This window comes from Durio zibethinus, chromosome 12 (assembly GCF_047325235.1).
Source record: "Durio zibethinus cultivar Kanyao isolate XHJ-2024 chromosome 12, ASM4732523v1, whole genome shotgun sequence".
NCBI lineage: Eukaryota > Viridiplantae > Streptophyta > Magnoliopsida > Malvales > Malvaceae > Durio > Durio zibethinus.
Window position 1 is genome coordinate 25,583,832 of NC_143173.1, and position 16,832 is coordinate 25,600,663.

The 16,832-nt window shown below is 31.0% G+C and overlaps 2 protein-coding genes, 1 non-coding gene and 1 pseudogene across 5 annotated transcripts; 3 read left to right on the forward strand and 1 right to left on the reverse strand.

Moving 5' to 3' along the window:
• Positions 1-503: 503 nt before the first annotated feature.
• Positions 504-2,856, forward strand: LOC111297916 (uncharacterized; annotated as a pseudogene). Its single transcript, XR_016326306.1, has 3 exons — positions 504-1,149; positions 1,246-1,360; positions 1,514-2,856. The product of XR_016326306.1 is annotated as an uncharacterized LOC111297916 (transcript).
• Positions 2,857-3,373: 517 nt separating this feature from the next.
• On the reverse strand, positions 3,374-5,810 carry LOC111297915 (short-chain dehydrogenase TIC 32 B, chloroplastic). 2 transcript variants are annotated; one of them, XM_022892517.2, is made up of 8 exons: positions 5,535-5,804; positions 4,895-5,126; positions 4,700-4,779; positions 4,455-4,608; positions 4,300-4,378; positions 4,040-4,124; positions 3,915-3,961; positions 3,374-3,804 (listed from the first exon to the last, which is right to left on the reverse strand). In XM_022892517.2, the coding sequence occupies exons 1-8, from the start codon at positions 5,653-5,655 to the stop codon at positions 3,631-3,633; spliced, it is 972 nt and encodes a 323-aa protein (XP_022748252.2). In that variant the 5' UTR covers positions 5,656-5,804; the 3' UTR covers positions 3,374-3,630. The 2 variants fall into 2 exon arrangements, with proteins under 2 accessions (XP_022748252.2, XP_089597828.1); XM_089741702.1 differs by having other exon boundaries at positions 3,915-4,124; positions 5,535-5,810.
• Positions 5,811-10,635: 4,825 nt separating this feature from the next.
• Positions 10,636-10,707, forward strand: TRNAC-GCA (transfer RNA cysteine (anticodon GCA)). The gene has a single exon. It is a non-coding gene; the product is annotated as a tRNA-Cys (tRNA).
• Positions 10,708-13,086: 2,379 nt separating this feature from the next.
• LOC111297913 (putative ADP-ribosylation factor GTPase-activating protein AGD6) lies at positions 13,087-16,601 on the forward strand. Its single transcript, XM_022892514.2, has 4 exons — positions 13,087-14,158; positions 14,258-14,347; positions 15,641-16,142; positions 16,251-16,601. Exons 1-3 carry the CDS (start codon positions 13,340-13,342, stop codon positions 16,139-16,141), a joined length of 1,410 nt encoding a protein of 469 aa, XP_022748249.2. The 5' UTR covers positions 13,087-13,339; the 3' UTR covers position 16,142; positions 16,251-16,601.
• Positions 16,602-16,832: the final 231 nt, after the last annotated feature.

Consider the following 16,832-nt stretch of genomic DNA (forward strand, 5'->3'; position numbering starts at 1 on the left):
GAATGAATAGAGTTTTTAATGAATTATTTGTGAATATATTTATAATTTTAAATAGTATTTATATATTTATTTATTAAATAAATTAAATATGAATAGATGATTGTTTGATTTGATTATATTTGTAAATAAATTTATTTAAAATGTGTTGAAAGTTTATTGTTTATTATTCATTTATTATTTATTTATAATAATATTAATAAAATTATTTTTTATTTTTTATTTTAATCATATTTTTAATGTTTTTTACGATATTTGAATTTATTTATATTTGTCTAAGATTTATTTGTTTAAATTTATTTGATTATAATTTATTTATTATTTATAAATATATTTTTATGTAAATGTTTATGAACATATTTATTTAATTTAATTTAATTAAATATAAACTATAAACATTTTATCATTAAAAAAAAAAAACGTAAACATTTTATCATTTAAACAAATCAAACTCAAACGAATAAAATAATTTTCTAACCTACTATGAACCAAACCTGAAGGATCAAATCACATAAGTGCGTTGATTCGTTCATTTCAAGTCGTTTACAGCTCTAGAAGTGACACCAAATCTGTCTCGTCAATCTCGCTCGTTGCTTAGCTGAATGCAGAGCTGAGGCTTTGCCTTCCTTTAAACAAACCACAACTCAAAAGCCTTCCTTGAACCTTCCTCTAACATGTTTCAAATGCTACCCTTGGCCTTACTCTACTCTCGCTTTCTTCCAAAAACCCACTTCACATTTCTCCATCTCCTTCTCATCCTCTCAACAAAACCAAACCCAACTTCCTCTCTCCCACAATTTCACTTCAACCAAACTCCTCGTTATTGGCTGTACATAGCTGTAAAATTGAAGTCTATATTGTAAATAAGGTTTCTTTGTTACTCACTTAGTGACTTTTAAAAGTAAACTGAAACTGAAAGTTCTTTTTCAGTTTTTGAACGGTAATAGAAATGAACAACTGTTTTTTGTGCAATTTTCGGTTTTAATTCATCTTTTATGCATTGTTTGTATTCTAATGCTTCCATAACATGATCAATCATGTTGTGATGGAAATTTCAAATTGAACATCTTTTAATCTTATTGTTATAGGTCTACTATGGTACCAGTTTCTGTTTACCTTGATTTTGCAGCTTCAATAATATGACTTGGGGAGGTATGTGTATGTTTTAGACTTGTTATGTTCATTTATCTTTCTTATTTAATGATGTTTACTGATAGATTTTCGTCATTAACCATTTTGGTTTATCAGGGCACATATCTTACTTCTACTGCACCCTGTCATGCTAGAGATACCAACTTGCATGAAGGAACTGTGATTGGTAACTTCAATGGAGAATTTTGGGCAATGTTTGGCTCTTCACCAGGTAACCATTGATCTCTGCTGTGACAATCTAGTCGTTTTCTTATTCTTTTAGTCTGAATAACTCTTTTCTTTGAATATGTTAACTTGCCATGACAAGGTTGAAGATTGTAAATACTAATCTTTTACCCCAATTTGATTTTCCTAAAATTTGCAGTTTGTTGGAAATCTTTTCAGACTAGCGGTGTTGCAACATGGAGTGGTATGTGTTGCCTCCTGTTTACCAAAAGATGTTATAAATACCTTTTGTGGTCTGGAAGATGGTGTTCTGTGTAATATAGGGGTTGGAAAATGCATTCCGGCATTGGATGCTTGCTTCCGGATATGCTTGATTTTAATACTTACCTCTGAGGTTCTCTTTCAAGAACCGATTCCTTCTTTACATAATTATACGCACACCACCATTTCCAATGTCCCCAAAAAAAAAAAAATCACGCAACATGGGATTTGATTCAGTAGTTCTAATAGTTGACGGCATGGATATTTTGGCTAGGAGTATAGTGTCCTTTCCTTTTTAAAATGTTCAACAGCTACTGATAAGCTATTCTTACCCCGTAGGAAGGAAGTACCAGCAAGATAAAATTGCTGTTCATTATGTTTCTTTGTAGTATGACATTAGGTACTATTCTTATCTGTTTATCAGCAGATTCTTCTGTCAGTGTTTGTTCTCCTGTGGTATCTCGGTTGATGTCAGTTATCACTCCTTTGCTTGACATACGGATGCTCTTGATCATTCCTCTTATTGCTTATTCAGGATGACAGCATCCTTTTGTATGGTATATTGGTATTGCTTGTTGAGGCCATTGCTGCAACAATTTGTTTCAAGCTTTGTCTTCTTTAAAAGAAAAAAAAAAAAAGCTGCCATCTATCTTCGTAATAAGAGATATCCATTCACTCATTAAGCACAGAATTATTGTAGATTCCTGTAGAAAACATTTTGGTATTAACCGTGTTGCTCAATTGGATGATATATTATCTAATCTCATCTTGTTGGTAAAACCTTCTGTTTGCGTTCACCGGCGGCTGCCCGACTCACCTCTGTCCTAACGTCAATAACTTTGATAGTTTACGGGTGAGCTTCTTGTCAGGCAATGATATTCCTCTGGCTTTTGCTAAAATACAGGTTAGGGCAATGCAGTCTTATGCGTAGTACACTCACTTCTCATGGCAGCTTTACTGGGCATTGGTGATGGGGAGTTGAATACACAGCTCAGTGCTTTGATTGCTCTACATTTTAAGCATGACAGGATACTAAGTTATCCCTGTTTATATGAGACATGTCCATGTTTGGTCTGAACTTTTCTCAGGTTTCGAGCCACCTGTTTGGCCAAAAATGCAGTGACAGACTGCAAATCTTATTCTTTATGAGCCCGGCAGTCATGTTGCTGACAATGGTAGTGATTATGCTTGTTGCGATTTGTGTTTTCTTCCTTGGTCATGGAGTTGTTCTCCTGTCTCTAACTAAATAAAAAACCAAAAACAGATAAAAAAAAAAAAAAAGGCTCAAAAGCAAAATGCTCTATCTCAGAAGTCAAAACATTCATGGAGTTAGTCTCTTTCACGTTCTTGACATGTTTCAGCAAGAGCTACGGGTGATTTAAAATACGACATAGTGGCATGAATGAGATATGAAAAAAATAATATGACAGTAATACGATTTTAAATTTTAATAATAATTATATAAAAATATATTTTTTATATTTTTATGTCGATATAAATTAAGATAATTTTAATATAAAATATAATATAAATACAAAAATTTTAATATTTTATAAAATATAAATAAATGAATCGTTGATTCAATCAAACTTATCAATCATAACTAAAAAGTAGATGAAATTAAATTCCTCTCTCATTTGACCATCATTTTTCAAAAAGTCTTTTTTTTATTTTTTATTTTTATTCGAGTAAAATGTTAAAATTTTTATTGGTATAAATAATATTGATATTTTAATATAAATACGATTAAAGTTTTTTAAAATTTAAATAAAGAAAAAAAAAAGTATGAGAAAGAATATCAATAAGAGTTTTGAAAGGATTTTATTCCTTGGAAACATTGAAAAAATGCACACTAGCATGACACTACCTCGTAACATTTATTAGATAACGGTGAAAATCATCTCTAGTCATACCACTTTTTAAGATTTTTATAGTTATAATTACTCTGGTACAGTCCAACTGTTTCAACTTATAGGGAATAGCACAAGCTAGGCTTCTGTCTTCATATAATATAATAATGTAGTTTTCATTTGGATGGAGAGCCGTTGATTCGATTTAAGGCTTTGAAACTGAGTTAATCAGTTTGTTGCTGAAATCCCATAGTTTCCTTGCCAAATCCTCATTTCTAGCATATGAACTTGCTGTCGTCTCATTGCAGTCCGCAAAGTATTTCCCGGTGACTCCCTTCAGGCGTGGGTGGAGTGCGACGTAGCAGGTTGTAGCTGCCCCCTACAGATTACAGAAACCAAAGAGAAAGAAATCAGTTGAATATCGTTTCATTTTGAACTTGAAATCCATTCCCCAGAATGCAGTTTCTGAAGCTTGAATGGAGATGTTACCTGAGGAACATTCTTCCACAGGAAGAAGCTGAAGAACTTCAGAAAATCTGCAGAAGCAGCAGGTGATAAATTAGAGTAAGTGGTGAAAAAAAAAGGTACATTAAGGAAATTTGTGATGAACATACTCATTAGGAACCAAGAGTGCCTAAACAGAGGCGTCATAATCAATCCAGGGTGGACAGAATTGACTGCGATGTTCACACCCTCCTCCTGCACACACCATTAAAGCCAAAATGCTCAACAACTTTGTACACAAAATTTAATGCCATTTATTATCAACTTTTTGCTGTTTGGTTGAGAAAAAAAATCATGGTATGAGAAGAAATTAGCAATGCAACAATAACTCTTTGACGAGAAAACAACAGAAATTTGAGCTGAGATTTACCTGCAATCGACGAGAGAGTTCATTGGCATGTAATATATTTGCTAATTTGGACTGCCCATACGCTCTTTTGTCATTGTAACTGAAAGAAAAAAAGCAGAAAAACCATTAGCTGATAATGGAAACATGAAACATTATGATTCAAGATGTTGGCATACCCAGCTTTGTCGCTGATCCGATCAAATCGGATCCCATTTTTATAACAGTGGCTATGGGCAATTGATGATAAGTTAACAATCCTTCCCTGTATACCAGTGGCTTTAGCTGTGTTCTTCATCGTGTCTAACAGACCGTTTGTCAAGAGGAAATGCCCTGAAAAAGTAAATTGGAATAGGAAAAAGCAATAAGGATTAATCTAATGGGATGTAGTGTAATTAATTTATACTGATACGTAGTTACATACCAATATGATTAGTTGCAAACTGCACCTCTATTCCATCTTGGGAAAGCTGAAAGGGGCAGAACATGATTCCAGCATTGTTTCTAAGACATATGGTAAATCTTGTTATTGATTAATTCCTTAAAATCAACAAATAAATGAAACCCATGGGCCTGCCTGCATGGCCTTGAGAGAGGGAGAGAGAGAGAGAGAGATTACATTAAGATATTGAGAGGAAGATTAAGAGCAATGAATTTGTCAGCAAATGCTGTAATGGACTTAATAGAGCACAGATCAAGCTCCAAAACATCTACACGGGCGGTTTCATCCTCTGCAAGAATAACTTTTTGTGCTTCATTGGCAGCTTTCAAGTTCCTTGCAGCAATGATGACATGGACTTTGTGAAGAGCCAATACTCTTGAAGTCTCCAACCCAATTCCACTTGCTCCTCCTGCATTTACACACAAACACAAAAAATATCGATACCCAAATGAGATATAGCTTCAAAGAACATCTAGTAGAAGACGATTTTTAACTGCAAAAGACTAAAAAAAAAAGAGCAGGGAAACCAAATGGTAAACAAAGGAAAGCTAAGAGACAGAAGATTTGAATGTCATATCTTAGAAGTAGCATGTAAAGCGACGTTTGAAAACAAGGTGAAGCCACGATGCGACATGTCACATACGAAAAAGTCGAGCAAAAATGTAAATGATCATAGTACAAACAACAGGCAAAACATAAATGCTGATAAGGTGAAAAACCCAGTTCATACAAGATTAAAAACAATCTAAATATGCTTTGTGTTATAGTGAATCCAAAAATTCCATGGAATTTAAGAGAAAAGGGCAGAGCTGATCACCAGTTATTATAGCAGTCAGGTTGCTTCCATCAATTCCTTCCGTAACCTCTTCAGCAGTGGATGCAGAACCAAACCCACTTGGTCCAGGCCGTCCTGTCACCAACGAAAAGATCCCAACCATTTCTTCTTCAACTTCAAATCACTCAGAAAAAGTAAATAACAAGCTCTGAAACCGTGGCAACAGACAAAGAAGGAAAGATGAAGTAGATGAAAGCTGGAGAAAGAAGAGCAAACGAGGATTGACTAATAAGGGGAAGGAATGGATATGTATTTATGGTTTGGCGATATGTAGGTAGGCACATTTGAGCATTTACGAAGATGTATAATGTTGGAGGTGAATGGGAGTTAATACTCCCAACGACCATCAAACTATATCAGTAAGGTTGCAGGTTGGAACTTCTCTAGTTCACGCTACTTTTCAATAGCATACTTACCAACAATTTCGATAGATTTTCCTTTTCCATTTAGGGCATGAATGCAAAGCATCTAAACTCAAAATTTATGATTTTTTATTGGTAGATGATATATAAATTTAAAAAAAATTTATTAAAAAAATGTAAAATTTTTTATAAGTTAACCATTTACTCTAACCTTAAAAATGGAGTAACCTCCACTACTTCTAAATTTTTTGGATAAAAAAAAAAAACCAAGTGATAATGTCAATGATGCCACAAGATAGAAAATGGAAGGTTAACTTCAAGCTTTAAGTTGAAATCATAAAATTTTAAATTGTGTTATCCGATGAAAATAATATCATGTGATCTATTAAAAATTGTAATTTAAAAGAAATAATTTGAGAATCATAAAAACTAAGATTAATAATTTTGGGAGGGGAAGATTTCACTTTCTTAATTATTAAAAAAAATTAATATCACAAATTATTGTTAAAGGTTAATGTCATAAATGATTGTTAAATTATAATAAAATGTTTAATTTTATATATGAGTTTTAAATATTTTTAATATAATACTTAAATTATAAATTTATTAATTAATATAATATTTAGATAATTTTTTATCCGTCATATATTTTATTTAAAATTATCTATAATAAAAATGATTATCATATTAATTATTATATTTATAATTTAAATATGTATTAAATTTTTTTTAAAATTTAAATATCATTTTAAATATTTTATTATAATTTTAGAACCATATTAATATTTTTATAAAAATAAAGTGACGTGGAATGTAGTATATTATTTTAAAATGTACTTACTAATGCTGTATTTTATTGTGGTAAGAGAAATATGGTACTAGAATTGCATGTAAAGTTGAGGTCCATTAATAATTTCGTCGGAGGATTTAGTTGCTTTGTTGTCCAATCATTCAATTTTTCAGCTGCTCGACATTGTTGAGGTACGATTTCTTGCTTTTTAAACTATTGAGAATTAAATTGTTCTTAGGCATTTTTTTTTTGGCTTTACTCACCCTTGGCTTTTTTCTGATTTTTTTCACTTGATGTAAAGATTATTGTTAGAAGTATTTTATAACTATAAGAGCATAATTATAACTTATGGGTAACTGTCTCATATTTATTCCAACAGAAAATATCTGCAACAAATACTATTTAAAAAACCTTAAAAAATAAATACTTTGTCCATCAGTCACCGCCCAACAATTGTTTCATCAACAATTATCACTCATTTTTATTTGACAAAAATATTAAAAAAATTCTCAATTATTTTAATTTTTCATATAAATTTTATATTTTTATTGTCTTTAAATAAATATTTATACTATTTTTTATACTTAAATAAATCTTTATTTTTAATAAAAATTTGATTTACATTAAAAATTATTTAAGTATAAATTAAAATTTAATAGTTTATTTGAATTTATATGAAAAATTAAAAATTTATTTAAATACAATAAAAATATAATTTATTTAAATAAAATAATAAAATTTAAGTTTTTTTTAAATTATTTTAACCTTTTCTTTAATTTTGCTTTCGCTTGTGCTAATGTTTCCCATTGTCCTTTCCAAGAAAAAGACATTTTAACCACTAATTCAAGGCTTACCAGGAATGGTGGTCATTTATTGCAAGCTTCAGCTTTTTCATATAAAGGTACGCCACCTACCTTTTTTTTTTTTTCTTGTCTCATAAATGCAAAATTGTTTCAATAATGAATAATAATCCACCGAAATTCAGAATTATTTTCTAAAGAATGTTTGAAAGTAAAGCCCAAAAAAATGAAGAGCACGTTAAATCCGAGCTACATGGGTTAAACAATGACAAGTGACGAGCAACAAGCAACTACTATGTTAAAAGAGAAGAACAAAATGAATGTATTTGCCTTCTATCCTTTGTAACACCATTAATATCATTGAATTAGCTTACATATGATTTGTAATTTAATCTAATAATACTACCATTTTGCCTTTTAAAAAAAAATTCAAAGGGAAAGGAAATTTAATCTCAAGTAGTTTAGTATATAAAAAAAAAATCACAAATATGGAGGGTCTTGATTCAATTAATATCCTGCAAAACCATTAACACCAATATTTAGGTACAAAACCTATCAATCTTGATCCCATTTGGTCCCCAACGCAGAAATTTCATCTAAAAAAGATGATCAAAAAATGAAGAAGACAGGTACAAGTGAGATGAATGAACTTGAAAAATATCGATAATAGTAACTTAAATCTTATAAGAGATTTGTTTGATATTAATTAGATATTATTTAATAGATAAAAATACTTACAAAAAAAAATTTAAGAGAAAAATGATTCTTATAAATAAGTGAAATATCTATATGATTAGTTATAAGAAAATAATTTAATTATGAGATAGATATTTTATAAAATTATTAGAGATGTACGTCTTATAGGTGTGTATAAATGTTATATTTGTGAGTAAATTAGAAGAGAATGAAAGAATCTATATAAGTATGGTTTGTGAATGTATATGATTATGTATTTATTTGGGTTGAAAATATTTCATAGGACTAAAAAAAATTGAGAGAGGATATGAGTATTGATTGTTGAGTGGTTGATATAATTTGATGTATGTTTGTAATTTTTTATAACTAGCAAATCTTATTTTTTATTCGTAAATATAAGTCGATCAAATCGAATCATATTAAATTATTATCTTTTATATGATTTATTAATTATTTAATTTGTTTCCATTGATGTTTAATTGGATTGAGTTTTTTAACCTAACAGAAAAAACTGGACTGGAATGAAGCTGCTAACCGATAAATCAAAACCAAAACCAAAACCAAAACCATGCATGGCATCTTTATCTACCAACTTTCTGTTACATATGAAAGAAAAGTTGGGAATGAAGAACCTATTGGGTCGAATAATATATCCAAGGAATAGCCTGAAAGCGACAACCTTAGCTGTACCAAAATGGTATATTTGAGGGCGGTGGCTGTACGATTGATCAAATGCAATGGTATATTTGAGGGCGGTGGCTGTATGATTGATCAAATGCAATAAATTCACCACCAGTTGATCAGAACCTGGAAAGCGTTTTCCTTTCCCAGCAGGCAGTTGCCCATGTATGAGCTGTTATTTCTTATATATATATATATATAATCAAGGTTTAATATTATCACTGACACTAAAAATCTAGTACTCTGCTGTCAGTTGGCTGTCTGTTAACTTTTGCACCAAAGCAGTCAGGTTCCAAGTTCCAATTGCCCATCATGTTGAGGGCTGCTCTTATTTTAGTCAAGGAAGACGTAGGTCAGTTACTCGGTCAGCTTATTAATTACCCATGCATGCAGATGATCAAATGCCACAGTCAAAGCTATAGGCAGCTATTAACGTTGGATGGAGAGGGATCCCAAAAACATGTTCTTGTCAACCAACATACTCAGTGGGAGAAAGAGAAGGATATGGGGAAGTTGAGGTGACAGCAGAATTAAACAGTGGCAAGCACACCCAGATTTTGAAGTTTTTAGCGGCTAGCTTGTATATGTATAATGAGAAAACAATCTCTTTTGCTCTCACCTCTAATTAAAGTACAAAACATGAACCTTGATTTTGAACTTAAAAATAATTTTTTTGAGAGTGTTTTTCAGAGATTAAAGAAAAAGAAAAGATGGGGCTTCGGCCATGGAAAATGGGAAATGGCGTTTAAACTGTTTTATAGTCTTGGCCCATGGAAACTGGGAAACAAGGCTAATGGTCCCTTGTTCTCTATTTTATTTTTTTGCATAAACAGGCATATTGGAGTTGGCCAAAACAACCCCATAGAGTATTGTTTATTTTGTTTGAATTTTTCTCTTAATATTTATCTAGCTGAATGCGTGTAAATTTTTTCGAATTTATAACTTTCAATCATTAATTCTAATAATATAACTGATTTAAAAATCAATAATTTGAAATGCAGTTTTAGAGTTTAGTTTCACTCGTGTCCTATCTCTTCCAAGTCGTCTTACTTCCCAGGGGAATCCTACATTGAAGCCAGGCCACTCAAGATTGCATGGTTTGACCAACCTTATAATCCTTTAACGAAGGCAGGCTGGTTGCAAAAACATGACAAATATTTGACTGAAATTATAAATGTCCTCAGATCATGCATCTAAGCATCAATTTTAAACGGATGATAAAATTAAAAATAATGATGGAAATAAGATTTGATGTTGTAGTCATAAAATTAAAATGTAAAGTATGTATTTAGATATAAAAATAACAATACCAGTGAGAGAAATTATAATAAAAAATATAATCATTAAAAATATTAAACTAAAAATTACATAAAATAAAAGTTTTATATTATTTAATGTTTATAATATTAATATATTATTTAAAAAATTTTAAATTATTTTGTATCAAATATTTTTATTAATAAATACTAAAATTTATCATTCATTTACTATATAATAATTAAATTTTTATATTAAATTAAGTAACTTACTTTATAACTTTTAAATAAAAAATCAAAATAAAAAAATTAAGTGATTAACTTGGAAAAAAAATAAAGAAGGGGTGATTAGGGACAGGAACTCAATGCTGCAGCAAAATAATTGGTGAAATCGCGCCATACGGTCAAATTGTTTGCATTGCAAAGCTAGACGAAGCGATACAATCCAGAGGCAAGTTAAGAACATTAGGAAAAACTAATGCACCCCTTGAATAACAAGGGTCCATAGCTCAGTGGTAGAGCATTTGACTGCAGATCAAGAGGTCACCGGTTCGAACCCGGTTGGGCCCTTAAAATTATAATTTTTTTTTCATCTTTAACAAACATTGTGAGCCATCCGATCAGACAACCCACATAAGATTAAGAAACTGGTCACACCAACTCACAATCAAAACCGTCCAACGTTGTTACCGGCCTTATGATTATGAAACAGAATGGTCCAGGTCCAGCAACTTAAATTTATTGGCCCATAAATGAAGACATAATTAATAAGCTGTTTTTTTTTTTTTAAAATACTAATCCTATTTCTGTTTGGTTTTTGCTGTTGTTTTTTATTATTAAAATTATGAGAGATTAAAATTATTAAAATTAAAATTTTTTTTTTTTTTTTTTTTGTGTGTGTGTGTTATCTGTATGTTTTAAAAATTTGGTTGTATATCCATAAAAAAATTTGAGATAGTTTTATAGTATAAAGTAAAAGTAAATACTAGAAATTTATGAATTTGAATATTGAACATGAACACGTAATACAATATAAGAATATTAAGTGAAACATTACATTTTATACATGAAAAATGCTTTGGACTTAATTGTCAAATTCTTAATTTTCAAGTGTTTTTAAAACAAATATTTGCTTTATGTTACAAACATTTTGTTTTGGGTTAAATATAAAAATGGTTCATATACTATATATTTTTTGTCAATTGGATATTTAAAAAATAAAATTTTCAATTTGGTAACTAAACTTTTATGTCATCAAGTATTTTGGTTTTATAGTCCAACATCATTGGTCAACTTACTTATATATCATTAATATCCAATAAAATCATGATACATTGTATAAATATCAAATCATTGCCACATCATCAATTTTCTAAGTTAGCATTTAAATAAAACATTTAAAATATATATTTTTTATTCCAGTTTTAAAAAATAATAAAAAAGGGAAAGAATTAGGGAGAAAAAAAAAAACAAAAACACAAAAGGAAGACGTTGAGATATCAAATACGATGGGCAGCTTATAACATGACACAATTGTCTATTGGGCTTAATAATGTGTTGTGCCTGGCATAACCCATTACTATAATCATAGGCCATGCCAAGTGCGACTCGTATTTGTCCTTTGTTGGGTTAGAAATTTGACTTTATTGGACTGATATGACATAATCCATTAAAAATTAGTGTCAACATGTGATATATAAACTAACACAACGTGACATATAAGTACTAATGTATCATATCATGTCGATTCATAAATGTTATAAGTGTATTTTATTAGTTAGTCTTTAGTTGTATTTTATACTATTATTATCATATGATAGACGATCATTTATTTTTTTGATATTTTATATTAATAATATATAAAAATTAAATTGTATCAATAAATTTGCTTATAAAATATTTAAATATTAGTAGATAAAATTATAATTTATTATTTTAAAAAAATGAAATATATATTACTTAAAAATTGATTACAAAAACCCAAAAATAAGACAAAATATGTATAAATGGATTATTATATGATGAAAATGAGTAATAAAATGCTAATGTGATATCCATTTTTTGAAAATTTAAATATGTAATATTAATATTTATTAATTTTCACAATTTATTTTTGTAGATTCTTTTAACCTTTATTGATAAATATAGATATTTTATCAAATCATACGAGTTATGTGCCTCCTATATTAGTGTGTCGTTGGTCAGCCTAAGGCTAAATCGACACTGCCTTGCTTGTTTAATCTTTACTCTCTCTCTCTCTCCCCCTTCATTTCTTTATCTGATCTTTTCTTTTTATTTTTAATATTTTAATATTTTTTTAAAAAACCAAAATAAAAGAAAATTATTTAAAGTTTTTGTAAAAATAACAATAATTAATATGACGATAATTGAATATTTATTACACATTATATAATTTTATTGAATATTAATATCACGTTAATCACTTAACTAATGATAATAATATAAAACATCAATGTACTTGATGAAATGAAAATTAAAATATCAAAATAAAATTTTAATTTTTTTAAAGTATCAAATTAACAAAAAAGATATATAATATAAGAGATATTTTACTATTACTCTTTTTGTTTTTTTACGAGTCAAACATTAAAAAGAATATAATACATGAGGTAATTTACATAATAATCCTTTTATTTTTTACCATTCAAACATAAAAAGGCAAGCATTATATGTTGAACCAAACATGTACCCTTTTCTTCTTTTCTAGTTTGATATATATTAGATTAAATTGCAATTTATTTATTTATTAATTTTTAAATCACCGTGCATTTTTAGCCCACAGCACCACCAGCCACGTAGGGACGACTAGAGCTTTGCGAAGTGCAAAAAACGAGTCCCAACTCACAACCGAGTTGAATTTTTTTCACACGAACGACACGTTTTCTGTTAAAATAAAGAAATTTCAATTTCAATTTAATTTTCTGTTATTTTCTTTAAAAAAAAAAAAAAAACCTCTTATTTCAACAGCCACACCACACTCCTTCCCCTAAATGTGTTGACGATGTCGGTGATCTAACCCCCCAAAAATTTTAGCCTCCCATTAATTTTTATTTATTTTTCCTTTTTTTCTTCTCTTTTTTAGATCGTTTTTATAGATACATTTTTCTCTGATTGTTTCACCTATATTTTTTTTCGATCTAATTTTTTTTTTCACCAAATCCGATTCAGATCGGATTCAAAAATGGCGGCAACGAGACGGCTACGCGACCTCCAATCACAGCCAGGTAACAAAACTTGCGTCGATTGCAACCAAAAGAATCCCCAATGGGCTTCGGTTTCCTACGGCGTTTTCATGTGCTTAGAATGCTCCGGGAAACACCGTGGCTTAGGTGTCCACATCTCATTCGTTCGATCCGTTACCATGGATTCATGGTCCGAGATCCAGATCAAGAAAATGGAATCGGGCGGTAACGACAGGCTCAACGCCTTTTTTGCTCAATACGGTATCCCTAAAGAAACCGATATCGTTACCAAATATAACACCAATGCCGCGAGTGTTTATCGCGATCGTATCCAAGCCCTAGCGGATGGCCGCCCCTGGCGGGATCCACCCGTTGTGAAAGAGACTCTCAACGGAAGTGGTGGTAATAAAAAGCCGCCATTGAGCGGTGGCGCTGGCCGTGCCAGTGGCAGGGGCAGTAATTATGGGAATAATGAAGGGTGGGATAGTTGGGATAATGACGATTCATTTAGATCTTCGAGCGATTTGAGGAGGAATCAATCGGCGAGTGATTTTAGAGAAGGGAATAATCATGGTGGTGGAATGGGTGCTGCTCCGGTGAGGTCGAGATCCACGGAGGATATTTACACGAGATCCCAATTGGAGGCTTCGGCGGCGAATAAGGACAGCTTTTTTGCGAGGAAGATGGTGGAGAATGAATCGAGGCCTGAAGGGCTACCACCTTCGCAAGGAGGGAAATATGTTGGGTTTGGATCGAGTCCTATGCCTACTCAGAGGAATAATAATGCTCAGGGGGATGTGCTCTCTGTTGTGTCTCAGGTTAAGACATTATTTCGTTTCATTTCTTTTATTTTCTCTCAATTGAATTTTTTTATGGTGATAATTATTAGTTATTGGCTGAAATTGTCTTTGGTGCAGGGGTTTGGAAGGTTATCTATGGTAGCTGCATCCGCAGCTCAATCTGCCGCAAATGTTGTCCAAGCAGGAACGAAGGAGTTCACCTCGAAGGTATTTTTTTGGAATTTTGATTTGGGTTTCTTTTGTGATTGTTTTGTAAGTTGATGTCTTACATTGGGTTCCATGTCCGCATTCTAATCTTGTTTTCGACGCGTCAGAAAATGTTTATTTTTATATGATTTTATGTATGAGATGCATTGTAGACTGAACAGCCACTAGATAAAGTCTTTCTTTCTGCTAATCATATTTATATTGTTTTATAAATTGTTTATTCTTGTATGATTTTGTTCAGAATGCATGATGAACAGTCAAATTCGACACTTTGTTATTCTGTCATTAAACCCCTATTGTCTATATGTATAATATAAATACGATACGTAAAAATATTTAAAGTTTATAAAATTTACAATTTTATATTATACTGAATAAAATATAAGTACAAAATAATAAAACCATTAAGGTCAGCATATTTGTTTTGTCGAGAGGAGAGAAAAAGGAGGAAATTGTAGGTGCAAATTTCTCTCCTAAGGTATATTCTTCAGCTTTAAAAATATGTCTCTCAATCAACTGGTTAAAGTTGATCAGCCTATAGTTGCAATTTCACTTCATTTCTCTCCTAATTGCTTTGCTAATGTCCAAACTAAAGAGAAATTAACCATCACTCAATTTCACCTACTTTTCATTTCTTACTGATTCTCTACTTTTCTGTGCTCTTTAAAGGCATTGTTAGGGTCAAGACGGCCCTTTAACTTGATGGAGTCTTAATATTCTTTATTCATTTTTAACCGCAAGACTGCTGGGTTGTATAACAATTCCATGGAAGATGTATGAAGTACTAATGATAACCTTTGGGATAATTCTATTTCATAACTAATGCAGATAAATTTGAAATTTTCAATCATTAATCAATTTGCAATATGTGGGTTATAAAACAGTTCCATGGTAGATGTATGAAGTACTAATTAGAACCTTTGGGATAATTCTGTTTCATAAATAATGCAGATAAATTTGAATTTTTTCAATCATTAATCAATTTGCTATCTGTTTGTTCTAAATCCTATGGATATATATCTGTTTAATTCTTATTCTGCAAAGAAAATTGGTTTTTGACTTGAGGATTGCTGCTGTGGCCCTGAGCATCTACTATTAGATTCAAGTCAAACTCTTGTACCTGGAAATTGATACCTTGGGAAAAACATACTGCTTTACCTTTGGCACTTTGTTTTGGCCAAACTGTTGATGTTACAGTTTAACTTGATGGGTTTGCTTTCCTTGTATTGGTATTTATAAGGATATGAGGATTTGGAGTTACAACACAAGGGCATGATGCACCTCTTTTTGCAGGTTAAGGAGGGCGGCTTTGATACTAAGGTTAACGAAACTGTCAATGTTGTCACTGCAAAGACAAGTGAGATTGGCCAGAGGACGTGGGGGATCATGAAAGGGGTCATGGCAATGGCTTCACAAAAGGTTGAGGAGTACACTAAGGATGGCGTGAACTGGAAAAATGATAACTGGCATCAAAATGATAGTGAGAAGAATGGATATTATCAGGAGTTTAAACAGGAGAATAAAGGATGGAATTCTACTTCTGGAGGACAATCCTTTTCTGGTGGGAATTATAATTCTCATAGCTCAAGTTCTTGGGATGACTGGGACACCAAAGACAATAGGAAGGAAGATACTTCAAAAGTGATTACTTCTCACAGCAATGACGATTGGGCTGGCTGGGACGATGCAAAAGATGATGGATACGATAATTTCTATAACGGTGCACCTGATAATAAAGCTTTCGGTCACAATGGAAAATCAGATGCCGCATGGACGGGTGGAGGCTTTCTTTAAGGTTAATTTCTTGTATATTCCCTTATTTTCTTATTGTATTAGTCCCTATTTTGTGATCACGTTTGTATGAGTTCCAAAACATAAACGAGATTGTCTGATATTTGGCCAGGTTGAACTTGAATTGATGTTACATTTTCAGAACCTTAGTTACCCGTAAAAGTTAACTAGTACTCAATTGATTCCTGCTGGGCCAATGCACACATGGGATAGATTGAACTTTTTCTTCCTTATCAGAGATGCTAAGAAAATTGTTCATGAATTAGATCTCCAAGTGAAGTGAGTGTATCTTTAGCAATTCTTTTGATGGTTTCATTTTTCTATATTTATCTTTAAAAGAGTTTACTATGTAATAGCTTGGGTAAGTTTCGTGTTTGAGACTAGCCTACATTTGTAAAACTGTGGATAGAAAGAGCTAATTTTCTATATACACGTTATGCATTCAATAATTTATTTTCTCCTAGTATTGAATCTTGATGGAAAAAAGTTTTATGCCACGTGAATAGTTTTTCAGCTGAAATTGGTAATGATATTGCAAAATACCAATAGCATTCGTGTTATGTGTGTTTATATATATATATATATATATGTATGCATGCGTGTAAGATTTAATGCAAAACACAATTATTTCAAATTTTCACATGCTAAATGAAACAAATCGGTAATGAATTTTGTCATATTGAAATTCTTAGCA

What these genes read in the sequence shown, in the direction of transcription:
- LOC111297915 (XM_089741702.1), bottom strand. Translation starts at nt 5,655, where the DNA reads ATGGTTGGGATCTTTTCGTTGGTGACAGGACGGCCTGGACCAAGTGGG. An exon ending in CCTGACTGCTATAATAACTG is followed by an intron (nt 5,127 to 5,534) that starts GTGATCAGCTCT and finishes GTGTAAATGCAG; the next exon opens with GAGGAGCAAGTGGAATTGGG. An exon ending in AACTCTCTCGTCGATTGCAG is followed by an intron (nt 4,125 to 4,299) that starts GTAAATCTCAGC and finishes TGGTGTGTGCAG; the next exon opens with GAGGAGGGTGTGAACATCGC.
- LOC111297913 (XM_022892514.2), top strand. Translation starts at nt 13,340, where the DNA reads ATGGCGGCAACGAGACGGCTACGCGACCTCCAATCACAGCCAGGTAAC. An exon ending in TGCTCTCTGTTGTGTCTCAG is followed by an intron (nt 14,159 to 14,257) that starts GTTAAGACATTA and finishes TCTTTGGTGCAG; the next exon opens with GGGTTTGGAAGGTTATCTAT. An exon ending in CGAAGGAGTTCACCTCGAAG is followed by an intron (nt 14,348 to 15,640) that starts GTATTTTTTTGG and finishes CTCTTTTTGCAG; the next exon opens with GTTAAGGAGGGCGGCTTTGA.